Source organism: Crocuta crocuta, unplaced genomic scaffold (genome assembly GCF_008692635.1).
Source record: "Crocuta crocuta isolate KB4526 unplaced genomic scaffold, BGI_CrCroc_1.0 scaffold317, whole genome shotgun sequence".
NCBI lineage: Eukaryota > Metazoa > Chordata > Mammalia > Carnivora > Hyaenidae > Crocuta > Crocuta crocuta.
In genome coordinates, this window is record NW_027530984.1 from 2,956,457 (window position 1) to 2,980,937 (window position 24,481).

General features: G+C 41.5%; 1 protein-coding gene and 1 long non-coding RNA gene across 4 annotated transcripts in view; one reads left to right on the plus strand and one right to left on the minus strand.

Moving 5' to 3' along the window:
• The first annotated feature begins 539 nt into the window (after nucleotides 1-539).
• LOC144236572 (uncharacterized) lies at nucleotides 540-5,792 on the plus strand. The gene is made up of 3 exons (XR_013336615.1): nucleotides 540-718; nucleotides 3,966-4,119; nucleotides 4,794-5,792. It is a non-coding gene; the product is annotated as an uncharacterized LOC144236572 (long non-coding RNA).
• A 1,826-nt stretch (nucleotides 5,793-7,618) lies between these two features.
• Nucleotides 7,619-24,481, minus strand: part of SYT1 (synaptotagmin 1) — a 552,995-nt gene continuing 536,132 nt past the window's right edge. For all 3 annotated transcript variants that reach the window (XM_077770205.1, XM_077770206.1, XM_077770204.1), the window contains 2 exons: nucleotides 14,825-14,958; nucleotides 7,619-10,689 (listed from right to left, as the gene is read on the minus strand). In XM_077770205.1, the coding sequence (XP_077626331.1) occupies nucleotides 10,483-10,689; nucleotides 14,825-14,958 (341 nt within the window). In that variant the 3' untranslated portion in view covers nucleotides 7,619-10,482. The remainder of the gene's footprint in view (nucleotides 10,690-14,824; nucleotides 14,959-24,481) is intronic.

Here is a 24,481-nt window from a genome sequence, read left to right on the forward strand (position 1 = left end):
TGTTCATTTTCCCCTGAAAAATAATTTTAAAAAATTCTTCCAGATGTTCAAAAAACTCGAATCTTTCAGGCATTGTTATTCTAAGGAGCACCGTTGTTTGCCTAAGTGTGAGAGGCATTTGGGGATAGGAGGAACCATGTGTGGGCTAGAAAGCACAGCAATAATGAACTCAGCCTGACACCTTAAGTTGTGCTTCACAGAGAGAGTGACAGTGCAGTGCATTTGGAAATAAATGTCACATCCCTTCTTCCCCAAATTGCCTGAGTCTCTCCACACCCTTCCTTCCCACCTCGCTCACCAACCTGTAGGATTTTGTCAGGAAATTTCAGGTGGGAGGGACAGACTAAGTGAAGGCATGCATGTGTGAGAACTCGCGGATTGGTTCAGAGAATTGTATAGCCAGAGTCTGGAGCAGGGTTTGAAGGAGAGGGAGGGAGGTGGTTCATCTCTGGGGGCAGCGTTGATACAACACTGAAGAATTTAAACATTGGTCTGTAAAGAAGGGAAAACGAGAGGTTTTTTAAGAACAGTGACATAACTTGAATCTAGTCAGTAGATTACAGCTGCCTGTACTTGCATAGCTTGCGAGCTACAAATGGCTTCTACATTTTTAAAAGGTTGGAAAGAAAGGAAGGAAGCATGGCCAGACAAAGAGAAGATGCAACAGAGAACACATTACCCACAAGATCCCAAATATTTTCAATCTGTCTCTTTCCAGGTAAAGTTTGCCAAATCCAGGCTACTTTAAAAAATAACTGCCATTTATTGCATGCTATTTAATGCCAGGTTTTAATATCCATTATTTTTAACTTGCAAAGTTAAGGGACTTGTCCAGGGCTATGCAGCTAAAGGAATGAACCAGGACTGGAGTCCAGGCTGCCAGCTGTCAGGCTGGTGCTCTGGACAGTGAGAGCTGGGGCAGGGGAGGGTATGCTTAGGGAGAGTCACTGTGGGACTCCTTGATCCTGAAGGGGAGCTGTGATGCAAGTACGAATGAGACGCGTGATGGTGGAAGTAGAGAGCAGGGAGGGATCTAAGAAGCTCCACAGTGCTGACTAAAGGATGCGACATGAAGCTGAGGGAGAGGGAGTCACATCGGAACACTCTTTTTCCTGAGCCATTCTCTTCCTTAACGTTCTCTCCAGCCACTCTCTCTCCTCAGGCTCTCCACCAGTGGTTTTGTCATGCTGTTGATTTTTTTAACCAAATTGCTTGGAGTAGTGAAGAGGACAGTGGTCCCCGAATGGAGAGGTTCATATTCCAGCTCTGCACCTGTCATTACCGAGGCACATGCCCCTCCACAGCTGTCAGACAGTAAAAGCATAGGACTCACAGTTGGGGACACTGTGGGAAACTGGAACAGATAATATCAATGACAGTATATTTTGGTGGAATCTTCCAAGAAACCAAATTGGAAAATTCTAGAAACTTATCAAAGAAAATAAATAGATAAGATCTATTTAATAATAGATATTGATAGAGTAATAGAAAAATAAGTAAAATCTCATGAAAGTATCCATTGCAATGTTACTTAGGTAAGAAATAAATTAGTAACAACTTAAATATCTGATATGAGGGAAATGGTTGAGTAAGTTTTTATTCATCTACCTGGAGAAAAATCAGATGGCCGTTAAAAATAAGCCTGGGTGGCTTAGTTGGTTAAGCATCCAACTTCATTCAGCTCAGGTAATGATCTCATGGTTTGTGAGTTCGAGCCCTGCATCTGGCTCTGTGCTGACAGCCCAGAGCCTGGAGCCTGCTTCAGATTCTGTATCTCCCTCTTTCTCTCTGCCCCTCCCCTGCTCATGTTCTTTCTCTCTCTCTCTAAAAATAAACATTAAAAAAAATTTTTTTTAAATAAAAGTTGTAAAGACTATGGGACAACAAGAAACAAGGCTTGGTTTTCACATTAAGTGAAAGAAATTAAATTGTATGTACACTAATGAGTAAAACTATTTAAAAAGTGAATGTACATGGACCAATATATGAAAACAATAAGGGTGTAGTAGAGTGATTTTTTTCCTATTTCCCTTCATTCCTGTCAAGTTTCTATAATATTTTTTATGAATTCAAGAATCTAAAATCATGTTAATGTCTCAGTGTCTTCAGAAAAAGGCTGCTTAAAATTCGTAGCAGATGATTAGTTTTCCTGACAATAAATAGGAAGATGAATAGATGTTTTCAGGTAATTGAAAAGTATTGCGTACTTTTAACGTTTTCTTTCCAATGGTGTTTTTGGTCAAAGGGAAGAATGACCAGGGTGTTGCTGTGGCCTGAGTTTGTGCCTTCAGTGTCCCTCCTCTCAGGGTGGAGGTATACCAGGTGCCAAAGAGTAGACACCTGCTGTTTTTGTCTGCCCAGTATTCACTTTTCTTTCCTGGTAACAGCATTGTGATTTGCCTTTGAGGAATTGTCCTTATGTCATCTCTGTGGCTGTAGGGCTGCGGACATAACCTAGGTTTGGCCAAAGCGAACACAGCGTCATCTGGACCCAATGATCATTTTAAGGAGGGCATGTGGCCCAAGCATCTATATGTCCGGTCTGGGAATTTTGGTGATATAATTGTGAAAGTGGCACTCTCTGCAAGCATGCTGAGCTGGAAGAATAGAAGCTTGGAGCTGCTAGGGGCCATCTGTGCTGCCACATGGTGACACTGGAACTTGATAATGAAGTCAGTACAGAGGACAGTAGAATTGGGAGAGGGAGGGGAGAGAGAGAGAGAGAGAGAGAGAGAGAGAGAGAGAGAGAATGAGAGAGAGAACAGGGACAGGGAGAATGAATGGGAATCATAACATTGAGACCCTTGATCTAGCTGTTTCCACGTGTAATCATACTTTCCTGGTTAGATGATCCAGTAGTTCCTCTCTCTGTCTCTGACTCTCTTTCTCTCTTCCTCTCCTCATTTCATCTTTCCCTCTCTCTTTTCTTTAATCCAATTTAAATTGAGTTCTTTCCACAGACAACTCAAACAATCCTGCCTATATAGGATGTCCACACTTTGCTGTCCCCCCACCCCCATCTCCCCAGTCCAGAGGCCGTAGGAAGGTGACAGTGGTAAAGCGGACAGCCAAGGAGGAAGTGGCTTGTTTGGTACAAAATGCTCTTCAACCTGTGTGCACCCAGGCAGCAGCAAGTACATTTCGCACAGGGCGAATGGCTTTGCTGACAGGATGGTTATTACTGTCAAAGAAAAGGGATGAGTGTGGGAGCTTTAGGGATGTGCATTGGTGGGGGAGGGTAAAATAATCAATATGTCTGAAATGAAGATTTAAAAAATGCAAGCAACTTACCGCCAGCCTCGGAACTTTGATCACACAAATCATCAGAAGGTTCACATGGTGTTTTTACTACTGCTCCCTGTTGACGGTTCCTNCAGATTTAAAAAATTCAAGCAACTTACCGCCAGCCTCAGAACTTTGATCATACAAATCATCAGAAGGTTCACATGGTGTTTTTATTACTGCTCCCTGTTGATGGTTCCTCCTACAAAATTATTACTCTGTATGCTTTGGAAAATTTCTTTGTACATTTAGTATCAGGCTGTATCTCATTTTTATTCTCCTCCTCTTTTACCTTCTTATTCCAAAATCACTGACTGTTTTACAGTAAAAATTTGTGTGCAGCTTAAATCACTTGCTAAACATCAAAGAGCCTTGTGCATTTATAATAAAGATGTTTTGCAGGGTGGGGATAATGGCAATCATGATTGGAATTTTCAAATCTGTAATAGTCAACTCTCTGTATAAATGGAATAAGAATGTGATTCCTACACTTCTGTTTCATCAAGGCTGGGATGGCTTGTGTGGTTCAGATAGGAACACCTGAATTCTCCAGGGAAGAAACAAGAGTATTCAGAAAGCCTATGCAGCTGCTAAAGGTTTCCTAATGTTATGGACTGAATGTGTGTTTCCCCCCACCCTGAATTCTTATGTGGAAATCCTAACCACCATTATGATTGTATTAGGTCATGAGGGTGGAAGCCTCATGAATGGGATTAGTGCCCTGATAAAAGAGACCGTGGAGAGCAACCCCATGGTGAGACACAGCAAGAAGATGGCCTCCCAACAGACACTGAATCTGCTGGTGCTTTGGTCTTGGACTACCCATCCTTCAGAACTGTGAGAAATAAATATGTGTTGCTTAAACCACTGTCTATAGTACTATTGTTACAGTAGCATGAATGGACTAAGACATTTAATGTATTGGTCATTTGCCTCTTTGTTTTCCATCCTCATTTCCACCTTGCTGTGCTCTGCTATGTACATGGTGTGGGGGGGGGAGGGGGGAGAGGGCGGCTCTAAGACCCAGAAGACTCTTCCCTAAGCTTTCTTTAGGTTTTCCTAATGCGTTTCTTGGTTGAACTGGAAGGTAAGAGGAGAAAAGATCCTGTTTCTGCTTCTAGCTTCTGGTGGCTTTGCCCTAATCATAGTAGGCTGCACTGGATCAGTTCCAGAACCTCCAGTGTGGAGTGTCTTTCTTGGTCCCAGCACCAGCACCTGATGCGCTTTGGTGGTCCAGGAAAAGGGGCTCCATGGTACCTTCCCTACATTCTAGCCCCACCTTTAGAGTTCTCGTTCTACGGTAACACTATCTTCTCCATTTTGTTTTCCCAGACTTGGGTGGTGTTTATGGGCTGAATTGTGCCCCACCCTCCAAATTCGTATGTTGAAGTTCTAACCCTCAATACCTCAGAATCTGATTTTATTTGGAGATAGGGTTCTTAAAGGGGTCATTAAGTTAAAATGAGGTGGTGAGTGTGGACACTAATTCAGCATGATTCACGTCCTCATAGAGAGGGGAGGTTGGAACGCAGACACACATAGAAGGAAGACCATGTGAAGACAAAGGGACCAGATGGCCATCTACAAGCCAAAGAGAGAGGCGTCAGAAGAAACCAGCTCTGCCAACACTTTGATCTAGGATTTCTGGCTTCCAGAACTGTAAGAAAATAAATTTTCCTTGTTTTGGCCACCAGGTCTGTGGTATTTGTTAGGGCAATCCTAGCATACAAATCACATGTGGCATCTATTAATCTCTGGGTTAACCCACTGTTTGTACTCTGCCTTCTCAGCCCTTCTATGTGGCCATTTTCATAAATTTACTCTTTGAAATACCTGGAATAGTTTGGTTGTCCTGACTAAAACACCTAATAAATATCTTAAGTGTGTGTGTCTTTTAAAAAATTTTTTTTAACGCTCATTTATTTTTGAGAGAGAGAGACAGAAACAGAGACAGAGACAAAGTGCAAGTAGAGGAGGGGCAGAGAGAAAGGGAGACACAGAATCCTAAGCAGGCTCCAGGCTCTGAGCTGTAAGCACAGAGCCCAACACAGACCTCTAATTCATAAACCATGAGACCATGACCTGAGCCAAAGTCAGATGCTCAACCAACTGAGTCAGCCAGGTGTGCCCCCTAAGTGTATGTGTCTTAAACCTAAAAACCTTTTGGGAAAACAAACATTGACAAAAGGGTGGGGTGATGGTTTTTGTTTTTTGGGTTTTTTTTGGTAATTCATTTAAGAAATATTCTTTAGGGGTGCCCCCTGGGTGACTCAGTTGGTTGAGCATCTGACTTCTGCTCAGGTTACCATCTCATGGTCCATGGGTTTGAGCCCTGCATTGGGCTCTGTGCTCATAGTCCAGAGCCTGGAGCTTACTTCGGATTCTGTGTCTCCCTCTCTTTCTGCCTCTCCCCCACTCACATACTCTCTCTCAAAAATGAATAAATATTAAAAGAAAAGATTTTTAAAAATTCTTTAAATGGTTTTGTACCTGATTTAGAGAGCTATTTAAGAAAAACAAAATTCTCTCTCTTAAAAACCAAATAATTATATTTATAATGATGATTTAAAAAAATTATTTTAGTTTTTAATTTAAAAAATTTTTATTATTTTTATTTTAATTTTTTAAATTTACATCCAAGTTAGTTAGCATATGGTACAATAATGATTTCAGGAGTAGATTCCTTAATGCCCCTTACCCTTTTAGCCCACCCCCCCTTCCACAACCCATCCAGTAACCCTCTGTTTGTTCTCCATATTTAAGAGGCTCTTGTGTTTCGTCCCCCTCCCTGTTTTCATACTATTTTTGCTTCTCTTCCCTTATGTTCATCTGTTTTGTATCTTAAAGTCCTCATATGGGTGAAGTCATATGCTATTTGTCTTTCTCTGACTGACTAATTTCACTTAGCATAATACCCTCTAGTTCTATCCACGTAGTCTCAAATGACAAGATTTCATTCTTTTTCATTGCCGAGTAACACTCCATTGTATATGTACACCGCCACTGATTTCTTTTTTTGTTTTGCTTTGTTTTTGTACCTAATTCTAAGTGGGCCTTAAATTTCCTTTTCTCAACTTAACGTTTAGTACTCCGTCAACTGTTTCCTTAGAGTGTATACAATTGAATGGTCTTCACCCTGACTGTCTAGGCTGTTTTGGCTTAGTCCCTATCCCTATTTGGCAATGCCTAATAAAAGCTGGCTGAAGAGGACATGGCGTAGCCAGCTTTGATAATGAGATAAATTTTGCCACAGTCTTGCCTACTCTCTGACTTGGATACCTCCTACCAGTTCTCTTAGGACTTACCTCTCGAACTTTTCTTGATCTCTCCTCCCCTAAACAATTCTAGGCTGGTATCCTCAGCATACAGATTCTGAGATGAAGGGGTTTTACGGAGGAGTGCTCTTGGGAACAACACCTGTACAGGAGTGAGGAAAATGGATTGGGGAGAGGGAGAGGGTGAACCGCACAGCAGTTGCAATAACCCTTCTCAACGAACCCTTGGGGCTGGAAATTGAGATATCGCTTCAGAAAGGGCCTGCATGGGCCCACTGAATGTGGCCGGGGAGGACGCATGACCTTAGTCACGTGGCTTCCTCAGTAGAGGGCAGAGGGACACTCTGTGAGACGCCATCAGGCAAGGCTTCTAGCAGCTGCAGGCTGACTGCCTCAGTGCCAAAGGGGATCAGGGTGGCACCTCATGGTGTTCACCATGATTGGTCTAGAGAAGGTTCTCAGACACTCAGACATCATTGTGTGTTGTGACAGTGTGGCTGTATTGCGACTGGGCTCCCTGGGGCCAGTTGTACCTTATTACTTTATTTGTTGCATCTCCGGCATCCAGTAAAAACATGGTATACGGTAGGCACTAATGAATGTGAATTTAGTGGAGGAAAGATGCTTACTTATTTTATCTAGTAATTGCAATGGCAATAGGCAGGGTATTTAATGTGTCATGCCCTCCTCTGGAAACGGAATTAAAAAAATCTTCTTTTCAGTCCCATTTTGGAGAGGCTATGTGACTTAAGCCATAGAATGAAAACCCAGGAGGACCCATCTTAGGCAAAGCAGAAAGCCTGAAAGCATGCCGGACGAATTGATCATAAACAGGAAGAGAGAATCACGTGTTCAGAAAGAAGAACGCTGGGACAGGACGGCCATGCTGTCTGGGCATTGTTCCCCCTCCGGCCATTCTATATTCACAGGCGTGACTCCGGGACAGGCATTCAGTCTAGGCTTTTTTCAGCTGCTGCTGCTTCCGGCGGCCCCCAAAGTCCACAGGCCACGGACTCAGCAGCAGAGTCAAGTAAGAAGAAGAGTTGAAAGGCGGCAACATCAACAGGAAATAAAACATTTTTATTGAATATCCATGTAATATGTTAAGTCATTTTTAACAACAATCAGAAAACTACTGTGGGGTCACTACACAAAGTGAAACGAAATTTAAACCACCTCATCAAAAATGAAGGTAAATACAGCTAAAGTAGTTGGCTCGCGGGCCACGAGCCATATGGCAGAAGAAAACACCCCAACATTTCTACAAGATACAGAGAAAACCCACACATAGAAACACTCAAGCAGGCAGTAAATATACACAAAGGCAACTAGGATCTTTCTAGAGCATCAGCTTCTAATACTTTACACAGCTTTGTCAGAAAGGTACATGTGGCGTATCTGAGGATGGGTCTTGGTCTTAAAGCAGGTCCGGTCACTGACTTGTGAAAGATGGCGTAGTACCAACTAATTCTATGGTGACAGTCCCATGTCTGGCAGTGTTGCGAGAGAATGCATTAGTAGTACTGTAATGCAAGAAATAATGTGTATCCGGCAGCTCGAACCTGCTTGCTTTAAAGTGTTGTTTCAGTGTGAACAACTGAAAGCTGCATACAGTGAAATTAAATGTCGGTTTCTGGTACGGAAGGGATTTTTAAAAGTCAGTCAACTCCCTCTCTTTGGTAGGGCTTGGTCTTTTAAATTGGACAGATTCTCATTTGACTCTTCCGTTCAAACTGATATTTAATCTCACATCATGACTTGTGGCTCTTTGATTACCTGTGTTTTTTTAAAAAAGTATGGACCATCCACAGAAGAGGGAGATGCTATTCTCCTTTGTCCTTTGTGTCTGTCCCAGTTCTAACAAGTTTGCTGTGACTGGGCCGAAAGGCCAAGGGCTTCCCTCTTTTTTGATGAGAAAAGAATAATGACGGGAATTCTAGTTTTATCAGGAAACAACCAGCCCCACGTGTGAAGCCTCCCATGAGCCCTTTGTGAACTCTCTATAGGTTTTAAAAACATGGCATGGCATCCTAACGTCTGAACATGAGGCGAATGCTTGGTTTTCCTCCATTTTGTTTTGGTATTTGTGAACGTAAGCTTTCACTTCAAGGCATCACTGCTGTCTGTGGCCTGGGAGTTACACGGGGTCACAGAAGTGAGCGGCTGCAGCGTGAGCCAACAGGCTGCCCTTCCACAAACTGGTTGTCCGCCGTAGTGGGGGAGGGTATGGAATATTGCACAGTGCTTGACAAAATGCTGTGTGTTCCACCCTGTTCTGTGTGTCTCTCTTGTCCTATGCATAGCTTTTTCAGTTCGGAATTGGTCCTTTGTAATGAGAACTGTTTGTGCTACACACACCTTGGGCAGTGCAGTAGGAGGGAATGGCAGTATTGTTACAACATCACTACGGAATAAACTGAGTGCTATCCACTGAGGAAACTACGTGTCTAAGCACACACGGCAGTCACAGTGTTACACAGAGCAGTCCTTGAAGACTCTTATGGAATGACTAGTAGCTTCGTAATAGTGCCATTTACTACATAATGACATCGGAAACAATTAAAAACTCCTCCTAAGTCAAGCGGCTAGTATACGTAAGAGGTTGCTTCAGTTTGCTAGAACTTGTTCTTGGTATTGTTTCACCTTTTTTTTTAAAGGACAAATTAAAACTTATTTAAGTAAAAAGAGCATATAAAAAGATCACTAGCTGTCTGTTTTGGCTTAATTGAAGTGCATTCAGAACTATGGCTAATTGTTTATTTTTTTCATCTTTTGATGGGATTACAATACTGTCTGTTCACCACAAAGTAATTTTGTGTCATAAGCACAGATTGCTGTGTTAAAAATATTCTGCATTCCTTCTAATATGGTTTTGTGTAATAAAATATTTTGTTACAAAGTCAAATGTGCAAACCTTTTGGAATTATTATAGGTATGAAATCCGGAACAGAATTCACAGGATGCACATTTTGTATAAAGGTGATAACGGAGAGCTACTTTTTTTTTTCTTTTTAAATAGTCAGGCAATATTTCAGAAACGCTGACTTCTCCCCTCAGCTTCTTGCCACCCACCCTATCCCCAGACAAATGCACACGCACACAAGCACACACACGTACGCGCACACGCACACGGAACACCGTCATATTGTTACTCTGTATGCGGTGATAGGAAGTCATTGGCTCCTGTTCAGTTGCTTCCTCGAATGTGAGAGTGAAGCCCTTGTTTCGGCTTTGCAGATATGTACAGACAGATGCTATTCTGGTTTGTGGCTATGCTTCCTGGAGGTCAGTCTGGACGCTGCTCAGATCATGCTAATTTGCCTGTGAGGAAATTCTACAAAATTGGATTCACCCACCAAATATGTGGTGTAGGTGTATCTTGGTACTCAAGTGATTCAATAGAAAGCTCAGGTTTAAGTTGTCCTTTAAGATGTCAGTTTCACTGTACGAGTGCCTTACAAGTTGATATTTTTGCTGGAATGCAGACAATACTATATTTACCATATAATATATTATCAGCTCTCCTATATCAGTCAATTTACATAATTTAAAATAGAACATCTTATTAAAAACATCTAGATATACACATATTAGGAAACGCTTACAACATACAAATACACAAACTAGAAATAAATCTTTAGCATACTGGTATATACAACGGTGTGATACAATAAATAATTTCAGTCATGCTCTATCTACACATCATATTGCTTAAAAGAAGAGTGGATCTGGAGGGCAGTGGCATGATGAAGGGCTTAGGGACTCTCTACGTTTAAATTTGTGCAAATTAAAACAGGAGTTGAAGTACCACTGAATTGTGTTAGGAATGCATGGCTGGAAGAATGAAAGGACCCATATTACTGAGGTATTTACAGATACTGGCTAAAGAGCACTATGTGGGCAGATGCAGAAAGGCTTCTCTCCTTTACTTCTTGACCGCCAGCATGGCGTCAACCTCCTCCTCTACCTGCAGGGTGTGCCACTGTGCGATGGGGCGCCTGGGGTTGGCCAGCATGTCTGACCAGTGTCGCAGCTCCGCCCCAGTGCTATTGTAGCCCACAAAGACTTTGCCGATGGCATCGTTCTTGCCAATCTTGTCATAGTCCAAAACAGTTACCACCACTTGCACTTTCTGAAAGAGGACACAAAATAAACATTACTCATCCAGCCCTACAGATAAAGGCCCATTGCAAAGCTTCCTTCAGATCTAAGCAATGGGAAGAACCGATCTCCAAACACCAAACAAGACTGAAAACGACTTGAAGACAAAAACCTGAGTCCGATCCCTATTTCACCGTCACTACATCAGCATCGTCACCTTCTTCAGTATCTTCAAAATACTGAATAAATGTTAATTTTTGTTAGGTATTTGGGACCATTCTAAGTCTTCTACATGAACTACTCAGTTACTTCTCACAATAGATCCTATTAATACTGCCATTGTTGAGCTAAGATGCTGGGAAGCTCTCTGCCTGGAGTCACATAAGGAATGAGTGGTTTGGTTTTCAGTCTGTGCCGTAACCCATGGTGCTGTGTTGTCTTTGTCAACTGTGTCCACCTCTGAGTTCATTTGTTTCAATCGCCTCATTAGCAAGAGTTCTGGCATTGGTATTCGGTACAATCATCACGTGATTATTGTGAGAATTAAATGTGACAATAGAGTGAAAGGCTTTAAAAAGTCATAACTAAAAATAATTTTCCTACTTATGCATTTTCTCAATGAACATTTACGGAGTAACTGTAGTGTATCCAGCACTGATCTCAGATGGAAATAACCTTTCAGGCCACACAAGATTTACTTCAGTTATTCCATTACATTGTGAGAGTTTATTTAATAACTTACGCTTTTGAACTGCCTGAATTGACGAAAGCAAACCCATGCCATTATGATATGAAAGACACACTTTTTCAAAGCACACTTTAGTTCTGCTTCCTAAGTAATGGATTTGCTTAGTCAAAATACGTGATGGCTCTAATCTAGAAACTGAGTGTAGAGATAAAGGAAGAGCTTAGAATAAAGTAGAATGCATAGCTTTTGGTGGCCAGAGTTAAAAGGCACAGAAAATGTAATGATGGAAGCCAGGGCAGGACGGAGCTCCTGCTGGGTTATGGCCCTTTTTGGACTTTGTAATCTGAGCACTGCATTATTGTACCAATGTGCTAAGAGATGGCACCCATGTACAGCTTCACATCAGAGAAAATGACCACTTTTGGAAATGGAATTTAGAATGTAAAATGCAACACACTGGCAATAAAGGAAACAAACTCCATCTTCCCTTGTGCGGAACTTGGATTGATTCCATTATCAAGGGAATCGTCTATCCATTGGATGGTTTTTGGAACAGAATCAGTTTGGTTCTCAGAAAAGTTCTCAGAACTTTGGTCAAGCTAATTCATCAGGATGAAATCATATTGCAGGGAAAGGGGGTGGGGTAGGAGCATTAGGGACATTATGCACGAAAGTAGCAAGGTTTGTGGAGGCTGGAGTGAATGGCTGGAGTGGGTTTTGATGATTTCACCTAGGAATGTACTGATTAATAGCACTCAAGACAAAATATCCTTATGAAGGCCTTGGATTAATTTTTCCAGCTGCATAGGTAGTTTATTTATACATTTTTAGGGGAGAGACTACAACGTTTACATGTGCTTTTGTAAATCAGCATGTTTTGCTTATAATATACTTCATAGGGATAGAGACAAATAGAAAGGAAATAATCTTACAATCTCAGAAGAAAGGAAACCTAGACCCTTATTTTGGTATGGAAAAGGCTCAATTGTTTCTCTAGGGAAATGTGAAGACTAGACCAAACTAACAAGAAGCAGAAGAGGAGGGACACAGTCAAAGCTGTGCTCGTTATTTCCATGCCTAATGTACTCAGCAAAGGGCTCAGGTTCTGTCTGTCCTCACAGAACGTTATCACCTCTAAAATGCTGCCCCAGAAACCCAGCATATGTCTTATTTGAAATGTGCTACATTTTTAATATATTTGCATTTGATGCAATTTATAGTTGAAAAAAACATTTATTTTTGTTAAAGGTGTAGAATTGTAGCTCAAAGAAAGTTTACAATAGGATTTTTCATCTCAATACCCTGCTTTATATTGTTTTGTAGAATAAAAAAGAACAAAACTCCAGGAGGTGTTAGTTTCCATAGGAATGGCTTCTTAGAACTCAAAAAGAGTTCACTGAACAAATATTGCAAAATAAACTGGAGAAAACTGGATGTTTTAGGGATTTACCAGTGGGCCCAAAGCAGTGGCCTCACTAGTTCAGGTTGGTAAACAAGTGATTGGGGACAGGAAATCAGTGTCCTCTGCAATGTCATTTACTTATGTGACAACTGTTGAAAGTAAATAAGTGTGTGCAATTTGCTACCATGTGAAAATGCATATGAGAACCATTAGAGAAAGACCATGAACTGATGTGAGGATGGCGGGATTCCTGGTGATTTTTAAAGAACTGCCCTATACAATACAGTAGCATCTGGCCACATGTAGCTATTTAAATTATGAATAAAATTCCTTGATCACACTGGTGGCTGAGGTGCTCACCACCCACTTGAAGCTGGTGACTACTATACTGGACTCCACCAGTGGAAAAACATGTCCATCCTCACAGATACTTCTAATAGAAGGCACTGATTTATATATTGTTTTAATCTTAGATCTATTTTCTAATAAAATGTTAATTTGAAAAAGAGACAAAATTAACATTGTGAATAATAACAATGATGGCAACCACTTTGAGAGCTCCTGTGTGCTTGGAGCCCTTCCACGTGCTTTTATGTGCATAATCTCACGTGGACGTGGAGTCCATTATTCCTATTTTACACACAAGGAAATTCTAACCCTCGGTTTCCTTATATATAAAATTGGGATAATAACCTCTCTCATAAGGTTATTATAAAGATGCAATAAGGTTATACACAAAGTGCTTAAGTTGGTCACTACAATACATGTAGCTATTATATTAGTTTTCTTCATGGAATAAGGGTATGATTTATTAATTATATATATGTATATATTCTAAGTTACATTTTAGATTAAAAGTAAAAATATGTGGGCACCTGGGTGGTTCAATCAGTTAAGCCTGACTTTTGGTTTTGGTTCAGGTCATGATCTCACAGTTTGTGAGTTCAAACCCCGCATCGGGCTTTGCACTGATGGGGCACAGCTTGCTTGGGATTCTCTCTCTCTCCCTCTCTCTCTGCCCCTCCCCTGCTCGCACTCTGTCTGTTTCTCTCTCTCAAAATAAATAAGTAAATAAAGTAAAAATATGCAACTAGAGAATATTTGCTGATTTTTTTTACATTCTGGACCTTTAGAAATTTCCAGATTATAGTTTTGATGCCTACTTTTTTGTTTCTCCTTCATGTTATGGGCAAGCTTTTGTATGACTAAAAAGATAGACCCACATCAGTTACTCAAAAAAAAATGTAAAAATTGTTTTGCTTTAAGACATTTGACTCTTTGATGTCCATTAAAGATTCGCAAGAAATAGCTGATATTCATTGAATATGAATTTTGAATTTCAATGGTCTCACTATGGATATGAGGTAAGAAAACCTAAATATATTTAAAAATTGCTAAATAATGAGATCATATACTATTGTGGCTATATGTAGCATCCTGTTTTGAACATGTTATCCCCAGGTTCCTTTAATAGAATACTCCTTATCATAACAATTATTATCTGGCAAATATAGGTTCTATCTTTACAAAAGTGTCCATCCATTCCAACTCAGAAAGAGGAAGCTGAATTTAAACAAAATATGACTCAGTTTAATTTGTCTATTGTTAATCACCCTTTAATAATGAAAGATTAAAGATGCTCCATATTTAGTATCAACCAAAATATTTTTTATCTATCTATCTATTTATGTATCTATTTATTTTTGCCATAAAGCTGTGATAAGGACAATTACATTTTATGGCTTGGGAATAAATAGTGAAAGTTCATTTTTCTCTCAGCCTTTTAACCTTTCTGAATGTACTTTTTGAGTTAGCCGAGTTGTTCTGTTGATTTTCTTTTTCTGACTTTATTTCTGCGCAACAGAATGCCAGCTGTTTTTAGCTGATGAATAAGCACATCCTGTGCTGTATGTTTTATCATTTCCTTCTGGATGTGGCTTGATTATCAAATGTGCACGGGAATAAGAATGGCAATTCTAATGAAGGCATAAGCACTGATAATTTACAAGGTCTGTGTCTTTATGTGGTCTGAAGAAATAAAATTGAATGGGAAGACAAAATGATGTTTGACGTTACCTGGATTTGCTCAAAGGGTACCTCGAAGCTGAATGACTCGTTGTAGTAGGGGTTAAGTGTGTTCTTTTTAATTGTTGTCTTTTTCTTCTTCAGTCTTTTGCCATTCTGCATCAGGTGGATCTTCACATAAGGATCTGAAAAACAGAAACAAAACTTAAAGTGTCAGAGATACATTTTTAGGTTATAATTTAGCTTATTAAGGGGCACCTGGGTGGCTTAGTCGGTTAAGCGTCCGACTTTCACTTAGGTCATGATCTCGCGGTTCGTGGGTTCAAGCCCCGCGTCGGGCTCTGTGCTGACTGCCAGCTCAGAGCCTGGAGCCTGTTTCAGTCTGTGACTCCCTCTCTCTCTGACCCTCCCCTGCTCACACTGTCTCTCTCTCTCCTAGAAATAAATAAAAAAACACTAAAAAAAGTCTATAATTTAGCTTATTAAAAACTCAAGTATTCCCAACAACAAAGTCTTGTATAGCATATATTTGATATTTTTAAAAAATGTTAAGCATTCTCTGTTGAAAGATTTTAAGTAACCTATGTGCCAGGTTTTTGCCATGATATCTCAATATTTATAGCTGGATTTAGAGGACAAGAGCTGTAGTGTGCTAATAAAGCAACCCTTTGGGAAAACAAGAAAGTCTTGACATGTAACATTTGCCAAAGTCCATGGTAGAAATACTCTCAGCATGGCTAATTTCAAGCTACTAAATAGTTTAACAACCAGTTTACTACATTGCTGAAATATTAACAATTGGCTCTTACGAGCTGGCAAAGTAGTGGTTGCAGCATACTACTGCTTGGGAATAAAATTCTTGACAGAGAAAGGACAAAGGGGCCATTTCATTCATTAATTCATTCATTCATTCATTTACTCAATATTAGTTATACCCTACGGAGATGGCAGTGAACAAAACAGATCATCGCTGTTTTCATGATGGACCTTCAGACTTGTGGGGGAAATAGGAAACTTGTAAAGAAGTAAAATACATATGAAAAAGTTGACAAGAGTGCTCTGGGAGTAAAGAACAGAATAGAGATATGATTGAGAATACCAGGGATAGTATGCTGAGTCTAAGGTAGCAACAGAATTCTTAGGTTGCTCAGGTAAGGCCTCTCTGTGAAGGTAACATTTAATTTTTTTAAATGTTTATTTTTGAGAGACAGAGAGAGAGCACAAGCAGGGGAGAGGCAGAGGGAGAAAGGGAGACACAGAACCCAAAGCAGGTTCCAGGCTCTGGACTGAGGCAGGGCTCGAACCGAGGAATCGGGAGATCATGTCCTGAGCCAAAGTCAGACGCTTAACTGACTGAGCCATCCAGGCGCCCCCGTGGAGGTAACATTTAAATTGAGATTTGGGGGGCACCTGAGTGGCTTGGTAGGTTGAACATCTGACTTCAGCTCAAGTCACGATCTCCCGGTTCCTGGGTTCCAGCCCCGCTTCAGGCTCTGTGCTGACAGTTCAGAGCCTGGAGCCTGCTTCGGATTCTGTTTCGCCTCTCTCTCTGCCCCTCCCCTGCTTGATCTCTCTCTCAAAAATAAATAAACATTAAAAAATATTAAAAAATATAGAGATTTGAAGATTAAAGGGAGAGAAGAGGCCACCTCTGCGTGCGTGTGTCTGTGTGTGTGTGTGTGTGTGTGTAGTGTAGTGATGGGTAGTGTGTGGGTGGAGAGGGAGGGACTGAGAGAGTGAGAGGTACCAATTGATTCTAGGACTGCTCCAGCATCCCTAGGTAGAGAATAAGCCAGTACACACAGAAGTAGTGAGAAAAAGAGCAGAATTCCCTTATCATTTTTCCCAAAGCCTTGTTAGGTAAAGGTAAAGTAATAAGCAAATCAATGGAGGGATAAGATGATTCTCATTTACAGTTCTCATTACTAATATCTTCAGGTTAATAAGAACCAACACCCAGGTTTGATGGTAAAATCTCTCTACTGTTTTCTTAAATATTTTTCCAGTTCATATGTAATGCATATTCATTACAGAACAAAAACTAGAAACCAATGATAAAAAGGAAAACCTTTAAAATCAAGTTGTTACTCCCCTAAAACCATCGGTGCAAAGTCTTCTAAAATATCTCTGCCACCCCCCCAACCCCCCCGCAGCCCCACCTTTCAGTATCTGTAGGGATCTGAGTGTAACTTTACAGATTATCTAGTTTAATGCCCACATATTTTTAGATAACAACTTTTTCTGGTCTGCAGTTTTTTCAGCACAATAAAATTCTGGTTTATTATTAGACAACATTGTTTACACATACATCAAACAGGCCCAAACGGCAGCAACTTCATAGACAAAAAAAGAAATCTTTTATCTTTGGCCTCTTTAACTGTCTCATACAAACCAGCTGTTTATTTTTTTTTTTAATGTTTTATTTATTTCTAGGAGAGAGAGAGAGAGAGCGTGAACAGGGAAGGGGCAGAGAGACAGGGAGTCACAGACTGAAACAGGCTCCAGGCTCTGAGCTGGCAGTCAGCACAGAGCCCGATGCGGGGCTCGAACCCACGAACCGCGAGATCATGACCTAAGCGAAAGTCGGACGCTTAACCGACTAAGCCACCCAGGCGCCCCCAAACCAGTTGTTTAAAGTACAGCTAAGTACATACACAAAAAAACGTTACTGGAGTGAGACTGTGCGTGTGCGTGCGTGTGTTTCACAAGATTTTTTTTTCTCTCCTTTGAGATTGTAATGAACATGGTCACACCACCAGTAGAGTCAGAAGTAGGACAGAGGCTGCTCTCAAGGCTGACTTGTTTATCCAAGATTAAAAACGACTGACCTCAACAATACGTACAAAAATATAAAATGTAAATAAAGATTACAAACATAGTTTCCTTTCTAAAGTATTTTTAAGAAAAAAGCAGCGCCTCGGAAAATCTGGTTGTCTTTTCCTTTCCTGCTGCAGATTCACGCTGCGGTTGGGGTTGTGCGGTGGGGAGCGCACGTCACTGCCGGGGCGCCGGCGGCGGCGGGGAGGGACCCTCTTCCTGAAGGTGACCACGTTCGGATTCTGGGACTGGGCGTGGAGGAGAAATTGGTCACGACGGCCTTTTCATTTGTTTCTTTAAAGTTCAGTTTTCCTGGGGCGCCTGGGTGGCTTAGTCGGTTGAGCGTCCGACTTTCGNTCATCGGCCTGCTGCTTCCTGGCGTCAACATCATCTCTCTCCTCACCTTCCGTGGCCTGTAGCCGCCTCGGCCTTCGTCTCTGTCCTCCTCATCGTCGTCTTCCCCGGCTCCTCTTCCTTTTCTCCATCTACCCCAGCGACGGCCTCTCGCTCCCCATTTTCCTCGTTCTCAGCCCCCCCAGTGGCACGTGCGTCTCTCGCGTCCTCCGCCTCCCCCTCCAGGCGGGGACCTGGCAGCAGGCGCGCTGGCGCAGCAGGTCCGCGCCGCGGCGCCCGTGCTCCCACGCCGCAGGCCACAAACCTCGCGAGAGTTGGGAGACGCCGGTGCTAATGCTGCCGGAGGCCGCGCGTGGCCGCGTGAGCCAGCCAGACCCCTGGACCCTGTGAAGACTTTTCTAGTGCAGCCGGTGAGGCCACAACAGGTTGTTTTCGTCTTCCTCTTCCTGCCCTCCACTGGAGCGTCACTCCGGAAGCACAGAACTTGGCAGTGGAGTTTACGCAGGCCCTGTAATCTGGATCTTCTTACTTTTGGTGTGGTCACCTCCCCGTGTCCTAAACGCCTGCATTACTTGGATAAGGGTGGCTTGGGGTTTTTGGTTTTGTTTTTAATGCTACGTCCACTCAAGGGGTTTGTAATGGAGATTTTCATCATAATGAAGAATATGTATGTATGTATTATGTATACGTACATAATAATTATGACGCGTAATTATGACACATAACACTGTGTAAGTTTAAGACGTGCAGTGTGATGGTTTTATATACTGATGTGTTGTATGTGTATGTGTGTATGTGTGTATATACATTTTTAAGTAGGCTTCACGCAGAACCCAATGCAGGGCTTGAACTCAGGATCCTGCTTAACACACTGAGCTATCCAGGCGCTCCCTAATGAAGAAGAGCTTTAAAAAACAGGCCTAGAGATGAGGAACCAACCCCCTCAACTAAATAGTTGGTTAATTAAACAACCCAGTGTAAATACTTGCAAATAAAGCAGGGAGGCTTTTTTTTTTCACTGATAGTCCGCCTTGCTTTTCACAGCCTGTATTGATTTTTGGTTTAGAGGCCTTGTGTGCTTATGAAGTCCCCTGGTTCCTGCACCCAAACAAAGCTCCTTTACATTTACAGAGATGGTCAAGTCTCCAGTTGCTTTTGACACTGACTAAATACCCAGACACTAAATACCGTAAATCAGTGTTTATGCCTCTTATGTTCGTGTGTTGAAACTTTATCAACCCAACTAAGGTATAACTTTTCTCAAGAGATGCACGATGACTATGTATTTATTCATTTAGCCGAGTAAATGACAAGAAAATTCCCGTGCATCCGCCGTTTGAGTAAGCAAATTAAAAACCCAACAAGATAATTTCAGATTCAGAAACAAGTTCTCCTGTGATGTGATTAGTGCCTTGGGGAGAACAAGGTAATTTAGAAAGGGTGCTCAGCAAAGTCCTCACCGCGGAGGCCAGGTTTGAGCTGAGAACCAGATGACAGGAAGGAACCAGTCCTTTGACGGTGCGGTGGAAGCTTCCATCAGCCTGCAGGAGCCGTGCACACAAGGGCCTCAGAGGTGCACGTCCTTCTGCATGTTTGTGGAACAAGAAGAAAGCAAGGGGGAGAGAGGTAGCTGGTGAGATCAGAGAGGTCACTGCTGACCTGTCACTTTCCTAAGCAGAATCTGCCAATTCTGACAGTGATTCAGAGATACTCCATAATGTCATGATACTTACAAGGAAGGACAGAGGGCTAGAAGCGGAGCAGGTTTGGGGCTGCCATAAATGGGCAGAGTTAGCCTTTGCCTTTGCAGTTTCATCCTGATATAGGTACCAAAGCAACTTACTTTGCAGACACAATTTCCATCTTACTCATAGTCAAGGCTGGCAGTAACTTGGAGGTCTTGTCTCCAGCCCTGCACCATCCCGTCCAGCTTTACTGAGATATAATTGACACATAACATTGTGTAAGTTTAAGATGTGCAGTGTGATGGTTTTATATACCGATGTATTTTTTTTAAATGTTTTATTTATTTCTAGGAGAGAGAGAGACAGCGTGAGCAGGGGAGGGTCAGACAGAGAGGGAATCACAGACTCTGAAACAGCCTCCAGGCTCTGAGCTGGCAGTCAGCACAGAGCCCGACGCGGGGCTCGAACCCACGAACCGCGAGATCATGACCTAAGCGAAAGTCGGACGCTTAACCGACTAAGCCACCCAGGCGCCCCTATATACTGATGTATTGTCAAGTGATTACCACGGTAAGGTTAGTTAATGCATCTATCACCTCACACGATTACAATTTTTTTTTGTAGTGAGACACTTAAACTCTACGCTCTTTAGAAGTTTTCATTTATACAGTACAGCATTGCCAGCTGTAGTTACCATGCGATATACTCGATCTCTAGACCGTATTCATCTTATAAATTTGTACTCTTTGACCAACATGTCCTCATTCCCCTCACCCTCTGGCTTGGCAACCTCCATCCCACTCTCTGTTTCCTATGAATTTTGATTTAGAAAAAAATAGATTCCATATATAAGTGAGGTAAGGCAGGATATGTCTTTCTGTCTGACTTAGGTCATTTAACATAACGCCCTCCAGTCCGTCCATGTTGTTGCAAATGGCAGGATTTCCTTCTTTTTATGGCTCAATAATATTATATATTTTGTATTTATAATATTTTTATTTTAGGATATTATTTAGAATAATATTAATAATAATTAGAATTAATGGGGTGCCTGGTAGCTCAGTTGGTTGAGTGTCTGACTCTTGGTTTTGGCTCAGGTCATGATCTCAAGGTCATGGGATAGAGCCCTGAACAGGGCTCTGTGCTGAGTGTGGAGCCTGCTTAAGATTCTGTCTCCCCCCTTCTCTGCATGTGTGTTTTCTCTCTCTCTCTCTCTCTCGCAAAAAGAAAAAAATAATTAGAATTGGTATTATTTAGAATATTTTCTTTTTATTTAAATGTATATATGGTATATATTCATACCACATCTTCTTTTTTTTTTTTTTAATGTTTTTATTTATTTCTAGGAGAGAGAGAGAGACAGCGTGAGCAGGGGAGGGTCAGAGAGAGAGGGAGGCACAGACTCTGAAACAGGCTCCAGGCTCTGAGCTGGCCGTCAGCACAGAGCCCGACGCGGGGCTCGAACCCACGAACTGCGAGATCATGACCTAAGCGAAAGTCGGACGCTTAACCGACTAAGCCACCCAGGCGCCCCATACCACGTCTTCTTTATCCATTCATCCATCATTGGTGCTCAGGTTGTTTCCACATCTTGGCTATTGTGAACAATGTCGCAGTGAATGTGAGGGTGCAGATTTCTCTTTGAGATTGTGGTATCATTTCCCTTAAGTGAATTCCAGAAGTGGGATTGCTGGATCATATGGTAGTTTAATTTTTAATTTTTTAAGGAACCGTCATGCTGTTTCCATAGTGGCTGTACCAGTTTGCATTCCCACGAACTGTGCACAAAGGTTCCCTTTTTTCCACATGCTAGTAAGCACTTACTATCTTTTATCTTTTTGATAATAGCCATTCTCAGAGGTGTAGGGAATTTCTCATTATGGCTTTGATTTTCATCTCCCTGATGAGTAGTAAAAAGCTGAGCATCTTTTCATATGCCTGCGGGCGGTTTGTATTTCTTCTCTTCAAAAATGTTTATTTAGATTCTGTGTCCATTTCTAATCAGATAATTATCATTTTGCTATGAAGATGTATGAGTTCCTTATTTTGGATATTAGCCCTAATCTAATCTATAGTTTGCAGATATTTTCTCACATTACATAGGTTTTTAGAGATCTTTTTTTTTTTTTTTTAAATCAGCTTTTGTGCCTGGATAAATCTTGACTGCCTAAGTCTGATACATTACTATTCAAGGTGGACACATTTGACCATCTTCTTGGTTCAGCCATGTGAGGTCTTAGATTGCATCTCCATTTTCTCTAGTCTTCTCCACTGCCATTCACTCCTTGATTGGCTTGATTTCTTAAGTGTCCTCTGATTTGCACTTAAGTCTAGTTCTGAATTCTGGTCCCTTTGGAGATGGCCCTAATCTCTTGATGAGCTCACTTCTCATCAAGTCACTTCTTCTGGGATCTCCCTTGCTCCTATCTCCATAACTGTGAATGAGTCTTCTAAATGGAAGGCTGTGAGTCACCAACTATGAGTCACACCTATGCTTTATGGATGCACATATTTTTTACAGTAAGGATCACCTCTCCTGCAAAGTAAGACTGTTTACCATAAATTTGTTCTGTTTTAGGGGCTCTTCCACAAAGCACATCCTTGTGACTCAGTTTCTTGGTGGCTTAGAAGTTCTGGTCATTACACATTAGGGCATGGTTTTATGGAAATGATAAAATAGGCTGTAAGGAGATTCACTAATGTTGCTATTGCTTTTTCTGAGTACAACTGCTGGACACCATGGGTGACATCTAAATGTCCACTAGGTTTTTGTAAACGTAGAAATGGCATGGAAAGACATGCAAACTACAAAATTGGGCTACTCTCCTCAGGGACTCCATGTCTCTGTGGCTGCGCCACTTTATTCTGTCCTCCCAACAAGCACTCGTGAAACTCGTGGTCATCTAAATACTGAAAACCTTCCTTCAACACCATTTGGATAATCCCTGTTACCACTGAAACGTGTGCAGGACTTGAGACACTTTCCTTGTGTCATTTATCTTTGAAAAACAGGTAAGGCCTCTTTACTTTTCTAACTTTGGTAGAAAGGAAAGTCTCTTTTCTGATGTCGATTTAGTCCCTAATAGTATGTGACTGTCAGCTTGCAAGTTCTGGAAAATGATAGACTGGGATCAGAAAGAAGGTTCTTCATTCCCAATAATAAACTGCAGGTACAAAAAGTGCAGATTTGTCACCTCGTTTTGGATAATTTGGAGGTCTGTCATTTGGTTTTGTCATCGATGTGGCATTGCTACCCTTCACTCACCACTTGTCAGGCTTTCATTTCATCTGAAGTGAGCCTAACTGAACTTTATCTCTTTTCTATCAGAGTAGCTATTATGGCTTAGAGGTTTTTCAGGACACTGTAATGAAATCTCTTTCAAACTTTTATATGTTGACAAGCCTTTTTAATATACGAAACTAGGGTTTTATTTTGTTAAAGTTCACCCATTATGATAGGCAGGCCTAATAACTCTTACAAAAGATGTCCACATCCTGATCCTCAGAGCCTGGGAACATTTACCTTATATGGCAAAAGGAACTTGGCGAATGTGGTTAAGGCTAAGGATCTTGAGATGAGAAGATTGTCCTAGATTAATCTAGAGGGCCCAGTCTAATCACATGAGTCCTTAAAAACAGAAAACCTTCCCTGGCTGTGGTCAGAGAGAGACCCAAGGGTCAGAGGCGTGTGACGTTGGTTGCTCACTTTGCAGATAGAGGAAGGGCACAAGCTCTGGAATGCAGGTGGCCTCTAGACACTGGAAAAGGCCAGGAAATGGATTCTTGCTTGGAGCCTCCAGAAAGGAATGCAGCCCTACTGACACTTTGGTGTCAGTGAGACCTGCGTCAGGCCTGTAACTTATTGAATTATAGGATAATAACCATGTGTCATTTTTTTAAATGAAGTGTGTTGTGGTTTATCATGGCAGGGTTAGGGGACGAATACAACAACCAGAGCTGTAGAAAGGATTCTGCTGTTTATCTAGGGAGGTTTGAGGATGAGACTCAAGCTTAAATAGGTCTAAGAAGTAATCTCTTGGGGGAAAATTCATATTTTTTCCAAGTGTCTAAAAATGATTACTCTGTTCTTCAAAGCAAAAGACTTCAAAATGTTTAAGTCTTTTTAATTAAAAAAAAAAAAGGTTGACCTAGAGCATATAATCAAAACATTGCTTAGTTAGGTATGACTGTCTTAGAATCCACGATAGAATTAGTGAACATGGATGAAATACTAGCTGGGAATGATTTTTAAAGTAAGATCCATCACAAAGTTTAATATAATAATGTTATATTAAAGCACTTTAAGATTATATATAGATTTAAAAATTATATCATCTCCCTTAAAAGCTTTACAAGAATCACAGTGAGGAGACTGGGGCTCCTGAAGGCTGTTTTTTTTCCCCCCTGAGAGCTCAAACTCGGGTCTTCCAACTCAGAGCCTACTGCTCTTTGTGATGCATCGGAGAGACAATTCAGTGTCATGTTTACAGGTACAAACTCTGGAGCCAGACTGACTTGAATCTTGGCTCTGCTACTGGCTGTGTGGTCTCGGACAAGTTATTTAGCCTTACTCCTTCAGTGTAAAGTGGTGGGAAGGATGATACCTAGTTCATAGGGTTGTGAACATTAATTGAGTCCCTGTGTAGAAAGTGCTTCAAATATGTGCCCAACACCTCTTAATTCTTAATTATTATAGTTTTGTGGAAGGGCTGACATCTATGTCAGCATCTAGGTATCAGCCTCTGCCCAGCCTTGCTAACTTGGTGCTCACCATTGCACTACTTGCTGCAGATGTTAAGTTGAACTGCCCCAACGTGCCGGACTTAATTCTGGAAGGAAGCATACCCACTCT